The following is a 19,729-nucleotide window of genomic DNA, read 5'->3' as shown; positions in this document are numbered from 1 at the left end:
GCCCCTGCTTCCCAGACTCGTAGGCATCTATAATCTTCTTTCTGAAGGCCTCAGAGAGCTCTTTTGATCTAGGCATGGTGACGCCGCACACTTCAACAACAAAGAGAAAACCAAACTAAATGTCTGAGGTTTTAATAAGACAGGTTCCTCCAAGATCTTCTCTAACGATGTTCTAATCATTTGCACCTGAGCTGGTGCACCTGAGCTGGTGCACCTGATTCTAATTTTAGGTATTTGAAGTGGTGATAAATGTAGGGGTGTACTTACTTTTTCCACATGCGAAATTTCCATTTATGTTTATTTAAATTATACAATGGACTACAAAATGTAAATGTTTCATGATATTTGTTATATTATATCACCTTTATCTATCAATATTGTTGAAATGAAGATCAAATAGCTGTATGTTGAAATATGTTGAAAAAGTCAAAACTTTACATGGGGTGTACTTACTTTTTCACGTGACTGTATGAAGGATGATCAAAAAACAAGATCAAATCTTAAATGCTACAGGAATTACCATCTGCTTTTCAATTAACTCTTGGGATAACGATTTTAAAATAGGACGTCCATCTTAAAGGTCATGATTTTGTGAATGGGGTCCTTCGTTTCTTTTAAGTAAAGAATGGTAATTTGTTTGCATCTGCAGAACAACATGTAACCACCCATTTGTGCTGTTGTCTTGTTTTGTCGCACCCTTCAGCCTTCTCTCCACAACCATTTGTTCTGCCAGCCACAGTTGCTTTCTCGGTTGCACCGGCATTTCCATTCCCCGGCAATGTGCCGGCGCTGGCTTCATTTATGCACTCGGCCACCGCAGCTGCAGCCGTCCCCACTCCACCAGCCTCTTCACCGGTGGCAGCCTCGGCCGCGCCGCGTTCTTTATCACCGCAGCCATTGGCATCTGCCTCGCACAAGCCGTACAGCATGCAACGTGCAGTCGTTGGTACCGGACTGACCAGCTCTCCTCCCTCTGGCCCCCAGGTCAAAACGCTTGGCAGTCAGGTCAGGGTGTTACTGTATTGGCATAGTTGTGGGTATAAGTATAAATGTATGAACATTAGCCTCCAGTGATTTAATACCCCCCCTTCCCCCCACCCTTCCGCGAATTGCAAAGTTTTACATTTGCAACTTGAAACGGTGAAATATGGAGGTCATTTCCAGCAACCATTTTGGGGCTTCACTTTCTATTTTCAAACCACCCTGCATTATGAAAAGGAAACAAAGCGACTCAAGTTTTTGAATTATATCTTATTTGATTTTGAATTATGAGAACCATAGAGAACCATATTGGAATTTATCCAATTGTGAATGGTCAGTAACTTAGCCAAACGCTTTTGAGGTTCTTTATCTTGTGACCTTTTGCATTTCCTTGAAAGGATTTGAATGCGTTCCACTTCAAACAATCTGCAATGGTAAAGAATATGGACGTGCATCAAAAACCAACTCCCCCCGCTCCCTTCCCCCCACTCCCCCACCACTGAAGGTATCATCCTGCATCGGCAAAACCCACCACAGATGCTAGTGCATTGCTTTGCAATTTCCATCTAACGCACAATCTCCCTACTAGTGGGAGTTTATTGATATCATTGAATTCGGTCATGCTTTGGTTTAAAAAAAAATTCTGTCATGGCATGGCCCTTTAAATGACTGCCAAGCTGAACAGGAAGGGCAGCGCCGACCAGTTAAATGAGCCAATTAGTTGGGGTAAAAACCCTCCAGGCCAGGCAACAATACAGACTACGCCAGCCCAATTGAGGAAACCACGATACGGGCAGATTGGAAGAACAAACCAAGGAATTATTTACAAGGTGGAGAGCGATGAAAGGCATGTGGTACATGGTGGTTTCAAGGGTTTTATTTTGGGTTTTATTCACAGGAACGTTAGTAGAGCAAGGCAAAGACGTCGATTTGTGTGGGGAGTGCAGCAAAAGACAAGCTGTAGGGGGAGGGAGGTGGAGCAAAAGTAAGGATGCAAAGAGCAGAGTTATGCACATATCTACCAAGTTTATACAACTTACTTGCAATCTTGTTGGTGCCTTCAGGATCACACCGTGGTGTGCCTTCGGGGAAAGAGCAGGGTGAGGTTTAAATGACATATTTAGGCTTACCGAGCGAGGACTGCCGAGTTTGTCGCTTCCCTACACTGGGGGAAAGGGTAATGGGGAGTAAAACTGTTTGCACTTATTGCCTGGATTGAACCCACTTGCCCGGCTTGCTCCGGTGCCCTTCCCCTGTTCCTCTCCATTCCAAGGCAGTTTGATTGCCACAGGTCAGTGCCTTTGATGAACGGCTCCGATTTAAGAACAACGGACTTGATGACCAGACAGACTCCACTCTCTCGAAAGACTTGTTGCTCCGCCTTTTATGCGTCTCAGGAGCGGTGAGGTCCGGTGGAAGTCAAGGGTGATGCCCAGCCCTTTCCAGGCGTGGTTGCTGGGAGAAAGGTTCATGTGCTGGCCCTTTGGTCCTGGTGCGGCATGCCCATTCATTCAGACAAACCTCCGTGTGACGTCACCCACTCCGCAAGCTTGCTGGTCTGAAAATGTCGTCGTTCACTCTTGGGATGTGCCACGAGCGTTATCTCCCGACTTGACATGGGACTGACATGCATCATTCGTAGTTCGACACCCTAAATGCTCGGCTAGGGCCTGGATGACATGGTGGATAACAGAGGGTCATTGCTGACGGGAGGGAATAGTGGTAAGGTTAGCGCAGGTTTGCGCAAACCAGCAGTGAGCCTTGTTGGTGGTGTCATTCTTGCTTAGTCCAGATATACAATTTATTATGCACAATATTGGAAAGGTTGGAAAAGTTAACTCACCTTATATAAACTCTGTTTATATGCAGGGTGCCCCATAAGTCTGGAACCATCCCTAAAGAAAATAACCATCCCATCCATATCATATATAAACTAGAGCAGAACTTGGTAGAGTGCATACCTCCGCCAGGCTGAACAGTTTGTTTTGTATCCCACTGATATGCTGAATGTGGCTTTAGACCTGAACCAAAATCGAATCGGCTTGTTCTCGTCCCCAAACAAACTTGTCCACAACGTTTTAAAATATCATATTATATATCGAATTTCACCCGATCTCTTAATGGTGAAGATTCACTTAAAAAATTAAATAATTCTCGTATCTGAATCCATATTCAGATCTTCACCAAAATCGAATCGATTCTTCCTTGTCACACCCAACCTCTCCACCAAGTTTCGTCCAAATCCGTCCACAACTTTTTGAGATAGCATGCTATGTATTGGTTTTAGCCCCATCACTCAATGGTGAAGAATCACTTTAAACATTATCTGATCTGGATCCGGATTCAGATCTTCACCAAAATTTAATCAAATCTTCCTTGTCACATACGCAACCTCTCCACTAAGTTTTGTCCAATCCGTCCATAACTTTTTGAGATAGCGTGCTATGTATCGTTTTTGGCCCGATCACTCAATGGTGAAGAATTGTTTTAAAAATTCTACTAGCTGGATCCGAATCTGGATCTTCACCAAAATCTAATCACTTAGTCCTTCTCACACATGCTACCTCTTTGCCAAATTTCGTCTGAATCTGTCCACAAATTTTTGAGATATCTTGTTCATAAACAAACAAACAGACACATAGATAGATAGACAGACAAACAGCCAAACAGGCGTGAAAACATAACTTCCATTCTCCTTCGATGGCAGAGGTAAAAATCATGAATTACTTATTTTGCCCTAAGTAGATGGAAACGTTAGGTTCCAGACCAGGCCAACCTCCCCACCCTCCCCACCCTCCCCACCCTCACCACATTCCCCACATCCCCCTTACCCCGAAACCGAAACTGCCTCAACCCAAAAAACAGGAAGTGACTCACCACAAAGTGGAAGTGACCAATTAATTATTTAATTTTCAGATTTCACAATTTTCAAAAAATAAAAAAATTGATTTTCCCAATTTTCCAAATTTTCAGATTTCACAATTTTCAAAAAATAAAATAATTGATTTTCAAAATTTCTGATTTGTCAGATTTCACGATTTTCTCAAATTTCCCAAAATTTCCAAAATTTCACTAAAATAATCATAAAACTAAAAAATTGATTTCTAGTTTAACGGGATGAGAATTATAATACAAATGAATAACTTAAATGAAAAAATAGATGTTATTAACATTGATAATGAAATAATTAATAAATTTAACATGGAATTTGATGTACTTCATGGAAAATTAGATAGGATAAAAGATTTAATTGTAACTTATAATGAAACATCCGGTGATATTAAAACAAATATTACAAATATTGAACAAACAACAACAACAAAAACATGCATTTTGAGGCCATTTTCCCTGCTAGAGCGGGGGTTAGCCTTGCGGTCCCCATGACAATCTTCTCCATCCTGCCCTATTTTCTGCATCTCCTTGTTAACCCCCTTGCCCGCATTTCTTCTTCCACCATCTTTAGCCAAGTCTTTCTCGGTCTTCCCCGTCCTCCACTTCCTTCTACATTCATTTCCATCACTCTTCTCAACCAGTCACTTTCATCCTTCCTCAACACATGACCAAACCATCTCAACCTGTTCCTCTTCACAGCATCAATCACAGGCTCTATTCCCATCATCTTTCGCAATTCATCATTTGTCTTCCTCTCTCTCAACGATACTCCGCACATCCATCGAACCATTCGCATTTCCACCCTTTCCAGCCTTCGTTGCTGCTCTACATTCATGACCCATGATTCATGAAATATTGAACAAACATTACAGAATATTAATCGGGATAAAATGTTCTACATTGTAAGGACAGGATAATTATTGATACATGAATATAAATCAATTTTATCTAAACCATTATCACCGATGAATACACATAATCCAATCTTTAAAAAGAAAGTATCTATTATAAATGAGTTTTTAGATATTGTTAAAGAAATAATGAGGTCAAAATTATGGAATATACCCATTTTATATGAAATTAAACCTTTCGCTAATATTACTTGTACATTTTGTAAAAATCAAAACTTATCTGATTTTGAAATAACTAACACAAATATTAAAACGTGTTTGTGGTGTAATAACCAACAATTAAGTTTTACCACTAATATGACCTATAATGATTATAAGAGAGTAAATATAATAGGAAAAAATATTTACAATAGAGTTTCTCATTTTCAAAAATGTATTGCTCAATATCAAGGTAAACAATATTGTAAAATACCAGCAAAAGTTTATAACGATCTGAATGAAAAGTTTAAAGCATATAGACTTTTGATCAACCATGAAGACGAGGTTATAAAATATTCCAATATCACGAAAACTCATGTCACCATGTTTCTAAAAGAATTAAAATATACTAAACATGACGGTAACATTAATCTAATACAGACTTGGCATTTAATATGGAATATATTTTTTGTGGGGGTGAACTTACTTTTCAAGATGTCTTAGAACCAAAAGTTCATTGGAATTATGTTGAAATTATTCTCGATTTTGTTAATGTGACCTTTAAAAGAAACAAAAACCACATTTGACATTTCAAAACAAATAAATTGATCCTTGAGTGATGTAAACTGATATCGAACTCAATTCATGGACAGTACTGTGTTAAACCTCTGTACGTTTTCCAGAAGTATCTCTTTATTTTGCACATTAGCCCAATTTTTTTTTAACAAAAGTTAAATTACGACTGGGATTACGGACATGGCAAATCTCGGTTAACAAGGAGACAAATGATGAATTGCGAAAGATGATGGGAATAGAGCCTGTGATTGATGCTGTGAAGAGGAACAGGTTGAGATGGTTTGGTCATGTGTTGAGGAAGGATGAAAGTGACTGGTTGAGAAGAGTGATGGAAATGAATGTAGAAGGAAGTAGAAGACGGGGAAGACCGAGAAAGACTTGGCTAAAGATGGTGGAAGAAGAAATGCGGGCAAGGGGGTTAACAAGGAGAGATGCAGAAAATAGGGCAAAATGGAGAAGATTGTCATGGGGACCGCAAGGCTAACCCTCGCTCTAGCAGGGAAAATGGCCTTTAAAATGCATGTTGTTGTTGTTGTTGATTACGGACAGTAAAATTACAGTTCAGTACTTCGTGTAACCCCCACGAGCATTCAGGAGAGCACATACACGTTGAGGCATGCTGTTCACGAGATTTGCCAAGGTTTGGACAGGAATCGCTTGCCATGCAGTGAAAATAGCCTGCTGCAATTCACGTACAGAGGTCGGCTGCTGGTCCAAGTGGTCGATTTGACGCGTTAATTCTTCCCACAAGTTCTCTATCGGATTCATATCCGGGGACATGGCAGGCCACTCCATATGCTCGACACCACGGTCAGCAAGAAAGTGTTGGATCATGCGAGCACGATGAGGCCGTGCATTGTCATCTTGGAAGACAAAGTTTCCTCGAAAGGCTGCACGAGCAAATGGAAGCAATGTTTCTTCCAGAATGGCCCTGTACTTGAACTGGTTCAGGTTTCCATTCAGAACAACCAGGTCAGTTTTGCCCCCTGCATGAAAAGCAGCCCAAACGGTCACCCCACCACCTCCAGCTTGGACTCTTGGCACTATACAATCTTTGTTGTAGGCTTCATGCACTTGCCTGCGCACTCGGACGCGGCCATCTTGATGATAGACCAGAAATCTAGACTCGTCATTGAAGATCACGTGATTCCAGTGTCCTGGGTGCCATTGACGGTGCTCTCTGGCACACTGCAATCGGCGCTGGCAGTGTTGTCTGGTCAGGCATGGCTTTCTCAGGGGACGCCTGTCACGATAGCCTGCTTGAACCAGTCGTTGGTTGACTAGCCTACTGGATACAGGTACATTTGTCAGTTGCTGCCACTCAGCCCTAAGCCGATTAGCTGACTTGGTACGGTCATTGCGGACTAACCGGTGCAGCTGGCGATCATCCCTCCTTGTGGTTCTGCGGGGACGTCCTGGCCTCGGTATTGGAGTAGGGACACCCCTCTGAGCATTTCGTTTCAGGATCTTTGACACCTCACCTTGAGTGATGCCATACTGCCGAGCAATAGCACGCTGTTTCATGCCGTAATTTCGTAAAGCCACCACTCCATGACAAACAGCATTGTCGAGTTGACGGACCATCCCCAGAGGAAGCGGCAATAACTTTTGGAGACGTGCAGCAGTTGTTTTCCACTAATACAGAACGCAACAACCCTTGTATACCCGACTGTGAAGCCAATCATCAAATGCACCTGTCCGTACATTTTGCCACGCCACCTGTGATATAATCCTGTTGTTGACTTCTTGCTGCGACAGACAATCAGTGACATGGTTCTTTTAATAAATAAATCACCAAAGTGTAAAAGAAACTCACCAGATTGATATACTGAGTTAAGAAAGTAAACCCAAGTCAAGAAAGAAAAAAAATTCCATATTAATTGCCAAGTCTGTATATGTAACATTAACCAAGAAGAAATTGGATGATATTTCTCATTTAGAACAAGTGCTAATTACCGATTTTAAAACATTATTAAGCCTATACTATGAAAAACATGGTAGAGAAAAGGTTGAAGCACTAGATAGAATTTTTTTTCTGAATATACAATATTTATTATTTCAGTTATTGTATAAACATAATCATAAATGTAATCTTGAAGATTTTACTGGTTTAAAAGTAATTGAGCGGAAACAATTTCATGATAAGATTTGTCATAACTTATTTAACACATTGGGGTGGACATTGACACCAACATTTTAATTTTATTCATTTTATGTTATGGGGGAAAAAAAGAAGAAGATTTTTAGTTCAAATAACTTTCTCTCATATAAAATGAACAATATGAGGACATATAAAAAAGCGGGTCACAACATATTGCAATGTTTGTGATCGCGATTATAAAAACAATTAGAAACATCACCTTCAATCCAACAAACACAAAGCCAAACTTTCACAGATGATGGCTCCACTTGAATAAGAAAAACCAAAAACATGGTATTGTGACGTTTGTAAACGTGATTATAAAAGTGGACGTAAAAGACATCTTAAATCCCAAAAACATACACTCAAACTTTTACATATGATAGCTCCACCCGATCGAGAAACAAAATATTGCCATGTTTGTGATGAGTCGGTCATGAAGAGGAGTTTTCCTGCTCATCTCAAATCAAAAAAACACAAAGTTGGTGGGATACATGATTAAGGACACTGATGGGGCATTTAGGGGACATATTAAAATAAGGATTTTTAATTTACCACCCCCAGAACCAAAATCAATTGCTGAGGCGATTGAAACAATCAAACCTGCCGTTGAAAGCTATGTAAAGAATGTTTTGGATGAGATTAAACCCCTTAATTTTTATATGGGAGTAAAAATGGAATTGAAAAAAACCAAATACTGAAATAGGGGATCTTATTATACAACGCGAGATGAAAACAAAACCTTATTTTATCGCATCACACCGGGGGTTCTTATTAACAGATGTTTATGATAAACTTATAGAACAAGAAGAACAGGTGGATCATTCGCTTGTGGGTAGTGGATTTACTATTACTAGAATACTTTTCATTGACATACATGTTCTAAAATCAAACCCCCTAAAAGCTTCTTCTTATATTGAATTGCCGAAAAATATAAAGCTTAAAAAGGCGATTATTAATATTCAAAACAAAGATCTTAAATGTTTTATATGGTCTATTCTTGCACACTTACATCCTATTGAAGTTCACCCCGAAAGGGTATCGCATTATGAGAAATATGAAAAGGAGTTAAATGTTACTGGTTTACCATTTCCAATGTCCATGAAAGATATTAATAAATTTGAGAAAATGAACAATCTATCTATTAATGTTTATGGTCTAACGGATAAAAACAAAGTTCAGGTTTTACAAACTTCTGATAACTACAAAAAGGATGAAACTCTTATTGACTCTTATTGAATGATGAAACGCTTCAACTTTCCGACAGATGGCCTCACATTATCCTCAAGCACCCTCTGGTACAATGAAGAATTCATAGTGGATTCTATGATGGTGAGCTGCCCAGGCCCTGATGCAGCAAAGCTGCCCCAAACCATAATATTTCCCCTACCATGCTTTACAGTTGGTATCAGGTTCTTGTGGTCAAATGCTGTCTTTGGTTTTCGCCAAACATGTCTTCTGGTACTTTGGCCAAATAGCTCTACCTTTGACTCATCTGCCCAGAGCACATTGTTCCAGAAGTGCTGGTCTTTGCCTTGGTGTTCATTGCCAAACTTTAGTCTTGCCCTGATGTTCTTTCTGGACAGCAAAGGTTTCCTCCTGGAACACCTCCCATGTAGATCAAATTTGTGCAGCCTCTTTCTAATGGTAGACTCGTGCACTTTGACATCAACAGTGGCAAGAGCTACGTGTAGGTCCCCTGATGACATTCTGGGGTTCTTCGAGACTTCTTTCAGCATCTTGCGGTCTGCTCTCGGGCTGAACTTGCCGGGGCGGCCTGGCCTGAACAAGTTGGCAGTTGTTTGGAATCTTCTCCACTTGTAGATGATCTTCCGGACAGTCGAATGATTGATTTCAAATTGTTTGGAGATCTTTTTAAATCCCTTCCCAGACTTGTAGGCATCTATAACCTTCTTTCTGAAGGCTGCAGAGAGCTCTTTTGATCGAGGCATAGTGACGCTGCACACTTCAACAACAAAGAGCAAACCAAACTAAATGTCTGAGGTTTAAATAAGACAGGTTCCTACAAGATCCTCTCTGACGATGTTCTAATCATTTGCACCTGAGCTGGTGCACCTGATTCTAATTTTAGGTATTTGAAGTAGTGATAAATGTAGGGGTGTATTTACTTTTTCCACATGCGAAATTTACATTTATGTTTATTTAAATTATACAATGGACTACAAAATGTGTAAATGGTTCATGATATTTGTTATATTATATCACCTTTATCTATCAATATTGTTGAAATGAAGATCAAATAGCTGTATGTTGAAATATGTTGAAAAAGTCAAAACTTTAAATGGGGTGTACTTCCTTTTTCACGTGACTGTATATCATCTTCTTTAACAACGATATATTTATATTTTTGAGTCGTATGTTTCATAGGGTCCTCAAATTCCTTTTTACTACATAATGTAGAACAATTATCCGTCCAAAAATTGGTTATATCGAATGCATTTAGTTTGAATGAAATAAAAGTATTAGCATTGTTTCTTATTGAGTGACGAGGGAGTTGAAAGTATGATTGACTGAGATAAATACAATTACAAGAAGAATGTCACCCCCTTGTATAGTAGCTGTCCATCACCGTTTGATTTCTCTCATTAACACAATCATCAAAGATAGCGAGGTTCTTTTTTGTTTCATCTAAATCTTGGGGTGAAGGTATATCATCCATATTATCAGTGAGAGTACAAGAGTTGGTTGTCGGTGATGTCGGTTTGGATTTCTTTTTCCATTTTTGTGGAGTATCACAAAATAGTTGTATTACATCTTCAATGTTGAGCTCATTTAGTTCGTGTTGAAGCTTAAATAACCCGATTATATCTTCTTTTTGAAGCGCCGCATTAAAACCTTGTGATAGTAGTTGGTACTCTGGTAGAAAACTTGACTTTGTAAAAATTATTAAATTTTCAATGATCTAAAAATTTTGGAGTAAGGAGCATCTTTGAAAGTAAACAGGTTTTCCCACATCCCCTTGAACCGACTATTAGACATCTTAACGAATTTGGGAGGTTTTTATGATTATTAAATTTTATCTTACTTTCCCAAACCGGTAAAAAAATCATCCATTTTATATCGAGTTGAAAAATTAACGTTTAATCATTCGTCCTGTGTGTTGTTCCTATTTGTATTATAATTGTGTATACATATTAGAATTGACTCAACCAAACGTTTAATTGAGTTAAATATATTTTGAATTATTTTGGAAATGGGGTCGTCCATTTTATATACTCCATCAAAAAATAATTTTTATTTTCTAATTATATACAGACTTGGCATTTAATATGGAATATTTTTTTTTTTCTTGACTTGGGTTTACTTTCTGAACTCAGTATATCAATCTGATGAGTTTATTTTACCCTTCGGTGATGTCTTCGTTGAAAGAACCATGTCGCTGATTGTCTTTCACAGCAAGAAGTCAATAACAGGATTATATCAGAGGTGGCGTGACAAAATGTAAGGACAGGTACATTTGACGATTGGCTTCACAATCGGGTATATAAGGGTTGTTGCGTTCTGTATTAGTGGAAAACAACTGCTGCACGTCTACAAAAGTTATTGCCACTTCCTCTGGAGATGGTCCGTCAACTTGACAATGCTGTTTGTCATGGAGTGGTGGCTTTACGAAATTCTGGCATGAAACAGCGTGCTATTGCTCGGCAGTATGGCATCACTCAAGGTCAGGTGTCAAAGATCCTGAAACAAAATGCTCAGAAGGGTGTCCCTACTCCAATACCGAGGCCAGGACGTCCACGCAGAACCGCAAGGAGAGATGATCGCCAGCTGCACCGGTTAGTCTGCATTGGCCGTACCAAGTCAGCTAATCGGCTTAGGGCTTAGTGGCAGCAACTGACAAATGTGCCTGTATCCAGAAGGCTAGTCAACCACCGACTGGTTCAAGCAGGCTAACGTGCCAGGCGTCCCCTGAGAAAGCCATGCCTGACCAGACAACACAGCCAGTGCCGATTGCAGTGGGCCAGAGAACACCGTCAATGGCAGCCAGGACACTGGAATCACGTGACCTTCAGTGACGAGTCTAGATTTCTGGTCTATCGTCAAGATGGCCGCGTCCGAGTGCGCAGACAAGTGCATGAAGCCCACAACGAAGATTGTATGGTGCCAAGAGTCCAAGCTGGAGGTGGTGGGGTGACCGTTTGGGCTGCTTTTCATGCAGCGGGCAAAACTGACCTGGTTGTTCTGAATGGAAACCTGAACCAGTTCAAGTACAGGGTCATTCTGAAAGAAACATTGCTTCCATTTGCTCGTGCAGCCTTTCGAGGAAACTTTGTCTTCCAAGATGACAATGCACGGCCTCATCGTGCTCGCATGATCCAACACTTTCTTGCTGACCGTGGTGTAGAGCATATGGAGTGGCCTGCCATGTCCCCGGATATGAATCCGATAGAGAACTTGTGGGCAGAATTAACGCGTCAAATCGACAACTCGGACCAGCATCCTACCTCTGTGCGTGAATTGCAGCAGACTATTGTCACTGCATGGCAAGCGATTCCTGTCCAACCTTGGCAAATCTCGTGAACAGCATGCCTCGTCGTGTACGTGCTCTCCTGAATGCTCGTGGGGGTTACACGAAGTACTGAACTGTAATTTTACTGTCCGTAATCCCAGTCATAATTTAGCTTTTGTTTTTGTTGAAAAAGAAATTTGGCTGATGTGCAAAATAGATAGATACTTCTGGAAAACGTACAGAAGTTTAACACAGTACTGTCCATGAATTGAGTTCGATATCAGTTTACATCACTTTCAAGGATCAATTTATTTGCTTCGAAATGTCAAATGTGGTTTTTGTTTCTTTTAAAGGTCACATTAACAAAATCTGGAGTAATTTCAGTTGTAGAGTAGAGTCGTCAGCAAAGAGATAGAGAGGATTTTCAAGAGAGTCAGAGAGATCATTGATGAAGACCAGAGAAAGCACAGGGCCCAGAACACTGCCTTGGGGATGGCGTCCACAGCTCGTCCTCCGGGTCCCCGACTCGTACGGCGGTGTAGATGATAGGACATACGGCAGGCGCTCCCCGCGTGTCGTTGGCGCGGATCGGACAATTATAGGGTGGAATGCGGCGATAGGTAGGCTGGCGGTTACTGGCGACCACGGTCGCGTATGTAATAAATGCACTCGTGGCTCAGCCGCGTACGCAACAATCGGCAGCTCGAACGCAATTCCCTCAAGTCCTTTTGCATTCCCTCAATTCCCAATTCCCTCAATCTCGAACGCAATTCCCTCAATTCCCAATCGCGCCAGTCCTGGACAGCCCTCTTGCAAAGCGAGTATATCCTCCCTTATCAGTCCTTTCGCACGAGAGTCCTCTTGATAAAGCGCATAAGTCCTCACAATACGAGCTCGCTCAGTCCTCTGCTCATAAGTCCTGTGGAAGGATGAATGGGTGTGGATGTCAAACACCCCTTCAATGCTAGGAAGGCCTCTTGGCACTCCATTGTCCAATTAAATCTCGTCCCCTTCTCCGTAAGCCGGTGAAGGGGCCGGACCAACTCTGCAAATTTTGCCACAAAGCGCCGGTAGTAGGAGCAGAGTCCCAAAAATCCCCGCACCTCCTTGATGGTACGTGGTGCGGGCCACTCCTCCACCGCTGTAATTTTGCCTGGGTCTGTTTTTACCCCCTCGCGACCAATGAAGTGACCTAAATAAGCCACCTCTCTAGCAAACAAAGTGCATTCACTCGGACTCAATTTCAACCCTGCCTGTCTGAGGCACCCAAACACCTGGTCCAAATTAGCTATTGCTTGGGGGAATGTTTTAGCATGCACCAGGACGTCATCCAGGTACACCAGGCATGACTGTCATGGCATGCCGCCCAGTACATGCTCCATCAATCTTTCAAATGCGGCGGGGGCGTTGCACAAACCAAACGGCATCACAGTGAACTTATACAGCCCCTTACCTGTGGAAAATGCCGTTTTCTCCTTCCCTGCTTTATCCATCTCCACCTGCCAATACCCACTCTTGAGGTCCAAGGTTGGGAACCAATTTGGGCCCGCAACGGCATCGAGGGTATCGTAAATGCTTGGCAGGGGATGCGAGTCTTTGAGTGTCACGTTGTTCAGCTGGCGATAGTCCGCGCAGAAACGCGTGGTCCCATCTTTCTTTTTGACCAGCACAACAGGTGACATCCAAGGACTTCCCGAGGGCTCGATGATACCTGCATCGGGCATTTTTTGTACCTGCTCGTCAGCTTCCTCCCTCTTGCTCCAAGGGAGCCGTCCGGCGGGCTGACGAATAGGCCGGGCCTCACCGGTGTGGATCTGATGTTTCACCAGGCCCGTACGTCCAATATCTTCGGAGGACTAGGAGAAGATATCCAAATGGGATTCAATTAATTTGTGTAAGGTCTCCCTCTGGGTATCCTCCAACTCTACGCTACTTCGATTTACCATCTCACAAATGGGATCGGGCCAATTCCTACTACTTTTTGAAGACTCCCTCTGGGGCCGGCTCGGCTGGACGTTCTCGTCCCTCACTGCCGCGACTTCGTTAACTGGGGTGCAGCCGTCTATCTTTGTGCCCAGTCCTATAGTGCGTGGTTCCGTACTAATATTAATTACTCGGACGGCCACCACCGGCCCGTCCATTTTTACGAGGGTGCGGCCCACGACTAAACCCGGGATGGACTGCGCTGCCACTGGTTCGACTAGGCCGCAGGACTCCTGCCATGTTGGGCTAGCTAGCCATCGGGCCGGCATTATTGCCTCGGCTCTCGGGGGAATGGTCACGGCCTCAGAAGCCTCCAGCTCCGTCCTCTCGGCTGTGCTCACTCCTCCCAATGGCAGCTCATCTATTCCCACTTGCAGGGTCCCCCGGCACAAATCGATTTTACAACCGCTGGCAGTCAACAGATCCAACCCGATTAAGCATGGGTCGCAGACCTCTGCCACCCAAACTTCTATCTCCCTCTTTACCGACCCCAACTTGAGGGTTACAAAACCACGCCCTATGATGGGGGCCGCTACCCCGGTAGCCAGCTGCAAACTATGATTTTCCAGACGCTGGATTTTATCCCAGCTGTCTGCACTCGAATTAAGGATCACAGGGCTGATGATCGTGGCGCTAGCTCCTGTGTTCACTACGGCATCTACCCCCACGCTGGCAATTTTGCACCGAATTGTCAGGCTACCTTTACCAATTTGGCCACAATAGATGACCTGTCGCGTCAATGAGGGCTCTTCTCCATCCCCTACTACCGAACACGGCCCTGTATGCTCGGCACTTACTAGTTTCCCGGGCCCTGGTGGGGGGGTGTCTAGGGTCGACTAGTCCGACCCGTACCAGGCGGATTTGATGGTCCCGGCTGCCGGGGTCCGTCCCGGCGCGGGGCTCGACACTCCCGTGCACGGTGACCCAGCCGGCTACAATTAAAGCACCTCACCTGGTAAGGTGCCTGCCTCCGGAATTCCAAATTGCTCGCTCGCTTCCCCGGGCCAGGGGCCTCGCTGCTTCCCAACGGGCCGCAGTGTCGGCCACCTGACTCGAGGTCCGCGGGCGCCACATCGCGAGCTGTTGTCGCAGTTTGGGGTCCGGGAAGGCCTGGATGAAATGGTCCAGCGCCAGGCTTTCCTGGGAGGTCGCTGCCATGTCCGCGTGTGCGATCCCTACTGCGCGGCGAATGTCATAGGCAAGCTCCCGGATGGTCCCCTGGGGCTTTCTTTTTCACACCGCTTGCTGAGCTTTAACAAGCTCGCTCTGCTGTTCAATACCGAATCTATTAATTAAGGCCGCACGGAGGTCTGGCAGGGTGATAGCACCCAGTGGTAAGGCCGTCAGAACCTCCGCCGCCACGCAGTGCCCCCACAAGGTGTACTCCACCTTCGTCCGGATTCCAACCGTTCCCCCTACACACGTGGTCGAATTGCGCCAGGTACGCCCTCAAATCACTCTTGCCGTCATACGGTGCGAGTGGAACCTTATTACTGCCCGAAGGCCGGACCCTGTGCGTCGCTCCCTGTGGAATTGACGCGGGGCCGAACCGTTTCGGCCCCCACAGTACACGATTCCCAGGGGGCTCGCGTGCGTCCCCCATCCCTCTAAAGACTACCCCTGTCGGTGTCGATGCTTGGGTCGCCTCGTCGCAACCCGCTACCCATTCCATACTCGCACACCCCGGCTCACCAACACCTCTCACACTCCCCATGGTCAGACATCCCTGTGCACACTCTCTCCACGCACTCCGGACCAGTCGCACACCTTACCATTGGCCTCTCACGAACGCCCAGGTCTCTGCCAACTCCCAAGCTCGTTGAACCTCCCCTCACACCATACACATTTCCGACATTATCGCCACTCACCTCGGTGCTTCTTCCTCTTCGCTCGTCCTCCGCCACCTGCAAACTCTTTATTTGGCGAGCAAGCACATCATCACGATGTGAACACAGACCTTGTACAAATTCCATCACCTCCTTTATTTCATTTTTAGTCTCGCTTCATCTCTTTTTAATTTCACTCACCCCTTCTTCCACCTCTTCTAATTTTTGTTTCACCACTTCTATTTCCCGGTGCGCCCCCACAATTTCTACTTCTCAGGCCACCTTGGTCGTCTCTATATGGGTCCTGACTTCTCGTTCCCTCGCCCCCAACATCTCTACCACCTCATCCAACCTCTTCGTCAGCATCTTGTGTACCATTTGGCACTCCTTCTTCGTCGCTATAAGTTCCCTCTTAATTTCCCTTTGTGCTGATTTCAGCCCCCCTATCACGTTCGTGTTCTTACCCACTTGCTCCCCTAACTCTTTTTGTCCCACCGTCAGCTTCTCTACTTCCCGCGTCAACTCCTCTATACCCCTTTGTAACCTAGCCGTACTCTTCCTCACCTCTTTCTCCACGCACTCCTCGCACTGCTTTACCTCGTCGCGTACCCCCGCGACCTCTTCGCTCAATCCTTGCCTTATAGCCTCCCCCATTTCTTCTATGTCCCTCTTCGATGCCACCCTCATTTGTTCCAATTCGTTCTTTTGGGCGCCCATTTTGCTTTCCAGCTCGTTTTTTACCTCCTCTATCCGTTCCCCCATTTGTTTTATTTCCCGGGCGGATTTATCCCCCATTTCCATCAATTGGCCCCCCATTTTGTTTTCCAACCCTGCTAACCCGTCCTTCATTCCTTCCATTTGATTCTCTTGGGTGGCCATCCTGTTTTCCAACCCCGTTAACTCGTCCTTCATTCCTTCCATTTGGTTCTCTTGGGTGGCCATCCTGTTTTCCAACCCCGTTAACCCCTCTTTCATTTCTTTCATTTGGCCCCCCATGTCCTTCAATTGGCCCCCCATTTCCTTCATTTGCCCCCACATTTTGTTTTCCAAATTATTTAACCCGCCTTTCATTTCTTTCCTTTCCCGCGTGGCTCTGTTCCCCTCCAGTTCTATGGTTGCCTGTATTTGCGCCATGAATTGTGCCATATAGGCTTGCATGTCTATCACCCCTACTTGCGCAGCGGGCGCGGCCCTCGACGTCATGTGCGAGGCGCCGCCATTTCCTTAGCCTGCCACCCCTACTGCTGCACCCTCATTATTCTCTCCTCCTCTTCCCATTCTTCCCGGGGGTCCTGGGTTATTTCTACTTCCTCCTCTACCTCCTCATTTACCCCCACCGGCATCCGACCGTCTTGACTAGCCATGGCACGAATTTAATTTAGATGTTAATAAAGTTTCGGCCGCTCGTAATTTTGAGTGCGTGAGGCGCACTTCGGGTCCAATCCCACTCCTGACACCAATTGTTGTGGATCTCAACGTCGGCCTTCCCCTTACCAACGGGGGATTAATCCCCTTGTCTCTTGTCTAGCCGACTTGATCCGGGGCTATGACGTTCCTTCCGGTCAGCGCTGAATAGGGTGGTAGGCCGAATTGTTCCTATTACCTAATTACCAGCACCTCCCAGGAAGCAAGGAAATAACCCCGCCCGAACCACGGTTGTAGTGGACACGCCGAGCGATAGCGAGCCGCGATCCGGGCCGTTAACAGGTACTAACCCGATTTGAGCGGTGCCGAATCGTGCCACGCTTACCCAACCCTTGGGTCCTTGAAAGGTCCAAGGAAGTCCTTGGTGTCCTTGTGTTTTATACTTCTCCCACCCCCCCCCCCCCCACCTTCCCACACCTCCTCCCCCCAAGCCCTCTCCCTCCCACACATCTCCCTGCTCTTAAATGTTGTGTGCTCTCAAGTGTTTGTGTGCTTCCCCTTCTCTTGTCTTCCGCTCCCTCTTTTTATATATTTTGTTTGTCTGGTTGATTTGTTTGTGAAGTAAATGTCAGCTCTTTCACGAGCCTCGATTCAGTATACAAAAAACAAAAAAAAACAAAAATGGAAGAAATCACTAAAACGGTCGGATTAAGAAGAAAGGAAGAACAGATTGGTTTATGAACACTTTGTACAATGAAGAAGAAGAAAAAGAAACAGGGCAGCCTGAAGAACAGTCTTAACTTATACCCTGGACAAACGGGCCCGCACACACAGACACACCCACACGGGGATGTAGAAGGTTGGGGTTGATTGTCCAGGGATGGCGTCCACAGCTCGTCCTCCGGGTCCCCGACTCGTACGGCGGTATAGATGATAGGATAGACGGCAGGTGCTCCCCACGTGTCGTTGGCGCGGATCGGACAATTATAGGGTGGAAGCGGCGAAAGGTAGGCTGGCGGTTACTGGCGACCACGGTCGCGTATGTAATAAATGCACTCGCGGCTCAGCCGCGTACGCAACAATCGGCAGCTCGAACGCAATTCCCTCAAGTCCTTTTCACCATGCGCGAATCGTGCCAGTCCTGGAAAGTCCTCTTGCCAAAGCGCGTATATCCTCCCTTTATCAGTCCTTTCGCACGAGAGTCCTCTGATAAAGCGCATAAGTCCTCACAATACGAGCTCGCTCAGTCCTCTGCTCATAAGTCCTGTGGAAGGGCTTTGTGTGCGCGTCTATATAGCGCCGCCCAGCGAACCCTCTCAAATCTGCCAGCCGCGCTCTGACCATGCCCCTCACGCCATTCCACCCGAGCCCTGGTTGGTTTGTTGGCTCTTACCGGCTCCGCCCTTGACGTCTGCTTGACGTGGCCACACCCCGACCTCGCGCTCCTCCCCCTTTTCCAGGCCTACCTCGTGGCATTTGGCTGGTTTGAGCATCCTAATGCGAGGGGCAATAGGGCGCAGACTGGATGGGGCGCAATGGGGAATGGGGCGCAGACTGGATGGTGCCCAACGAGGTAGATTTGGAGGGTGGGCCGCAAAATGAACGGGACCTACTCTTATTTCTTCCTTTACACAATGCAGGTATCACTTTTGGGAATGGCCTTATCTCACATATACCATGACATAACTAATGTTCAAAGGTGGCCTACGTGTTGCATGTGGACTAACTATGGGGGCAAAACCTTTAACCTTTATTAATCAATATGTACATTTCTCAGAACCGCAACAACATATATATATATATATATATATATATATATATTGTTACGGACACGACTTAGATGTTGCTTGACCGAGCGGAATGGCCGCCGTGTTCGCACAAGTTACCCGATTACACTCGAACGTTGGCCGAATCGCGCTATGCTAAATCAATGAAGGAAAGGAATTGAGGGATTTCGCGAGATCTCGGAGACGGTGGGAGGGATTTTCGAAGCTCCACACGGTCTCCACGTTTTTCGAAGTTAAGTCTGTTCACAATTGTATTTTGTCGAAACTGTATTTATCTTTCGGTGTGTGAAGTTATTGTGTGCAACTTTGGTTGTTTCTCGGTGTTTATCTTTCATAAATTGATCGTCTGTTTGCCGTGTCGTGTCTTGAGGCCTTGTACAGTGTGCACTGTACAACCTTGAGGCTTTGTTTTTCTCTCAGCGGTCCGTCGTTTGTGATCCAATAACTTTCGTTCTCTGTATTCCCAGGCTTTTCACCCATAGCCTACTTCCTTGTGTAAATCTCAACTCCAAAAAAAAAAAAAAAAAACAAAAAAAAAACATTTACTTCTCTGTTCTCATTCGTTTATTCATTCTTATTCGTTCGTTCGTTCTTCGACCACGTGTTTCTCCCCCATTTCCCCAGATAGTTTTCACTCATTAACCTTCAATGTTTACACT

At 44.7% G+C, this 19,729-nt stretch overlaps 1 protein-coding gene across 13 annotated transcripts in view; it reads left to right on the top strand.

The window, feature by feature from the left end:
* The window catches only part of SMG7 (SMG7 nonsense mediated mRNA decay factor), a 396,971-nt gene that overhangs the window by 229,358 nt on the left and 147,884 nt on the right, over positions 1 to 19,729 (top strand). For 11 of the 13 annotated variants that reach the window (XM_068109497.2, XM_068109496.2, XM_078774989.1 and 8 more), the window contains exon 17: positions 704 to 1,005. In XM_068109497.2, coding sequence (XP_067965598.2) covers positions 704 to 1,005 — 302 coding nt within the window. The remainder of the gene's footprint in view (positions 1 to 703; positions 1,006 to 19,729) is intronic. The other 2 variants (XM_068109493.2, XM_078774988.1) reach the window with 1 other exon arrangement.

Source organism: Myxine glutinosa, chromosome 3, assembly GCF_964187855.1.
Source record: "Myxine glutinosa chromosome 3, kmMyxGlut1.1, whole genome shotgun sequence".
In the NCBI taxonomy this organism is placed as follows: domain Eukaryota; kingdom Metazoa; phylum Chordata; class Myxini; order Myxiniformes; family Myxinidae; genus Myxine; species Myxine glutinosa.
Note: the sequence above shows the minus strand (reverse complement) of the source record. Positions and strands in the feature narration are given on the sequence as shown.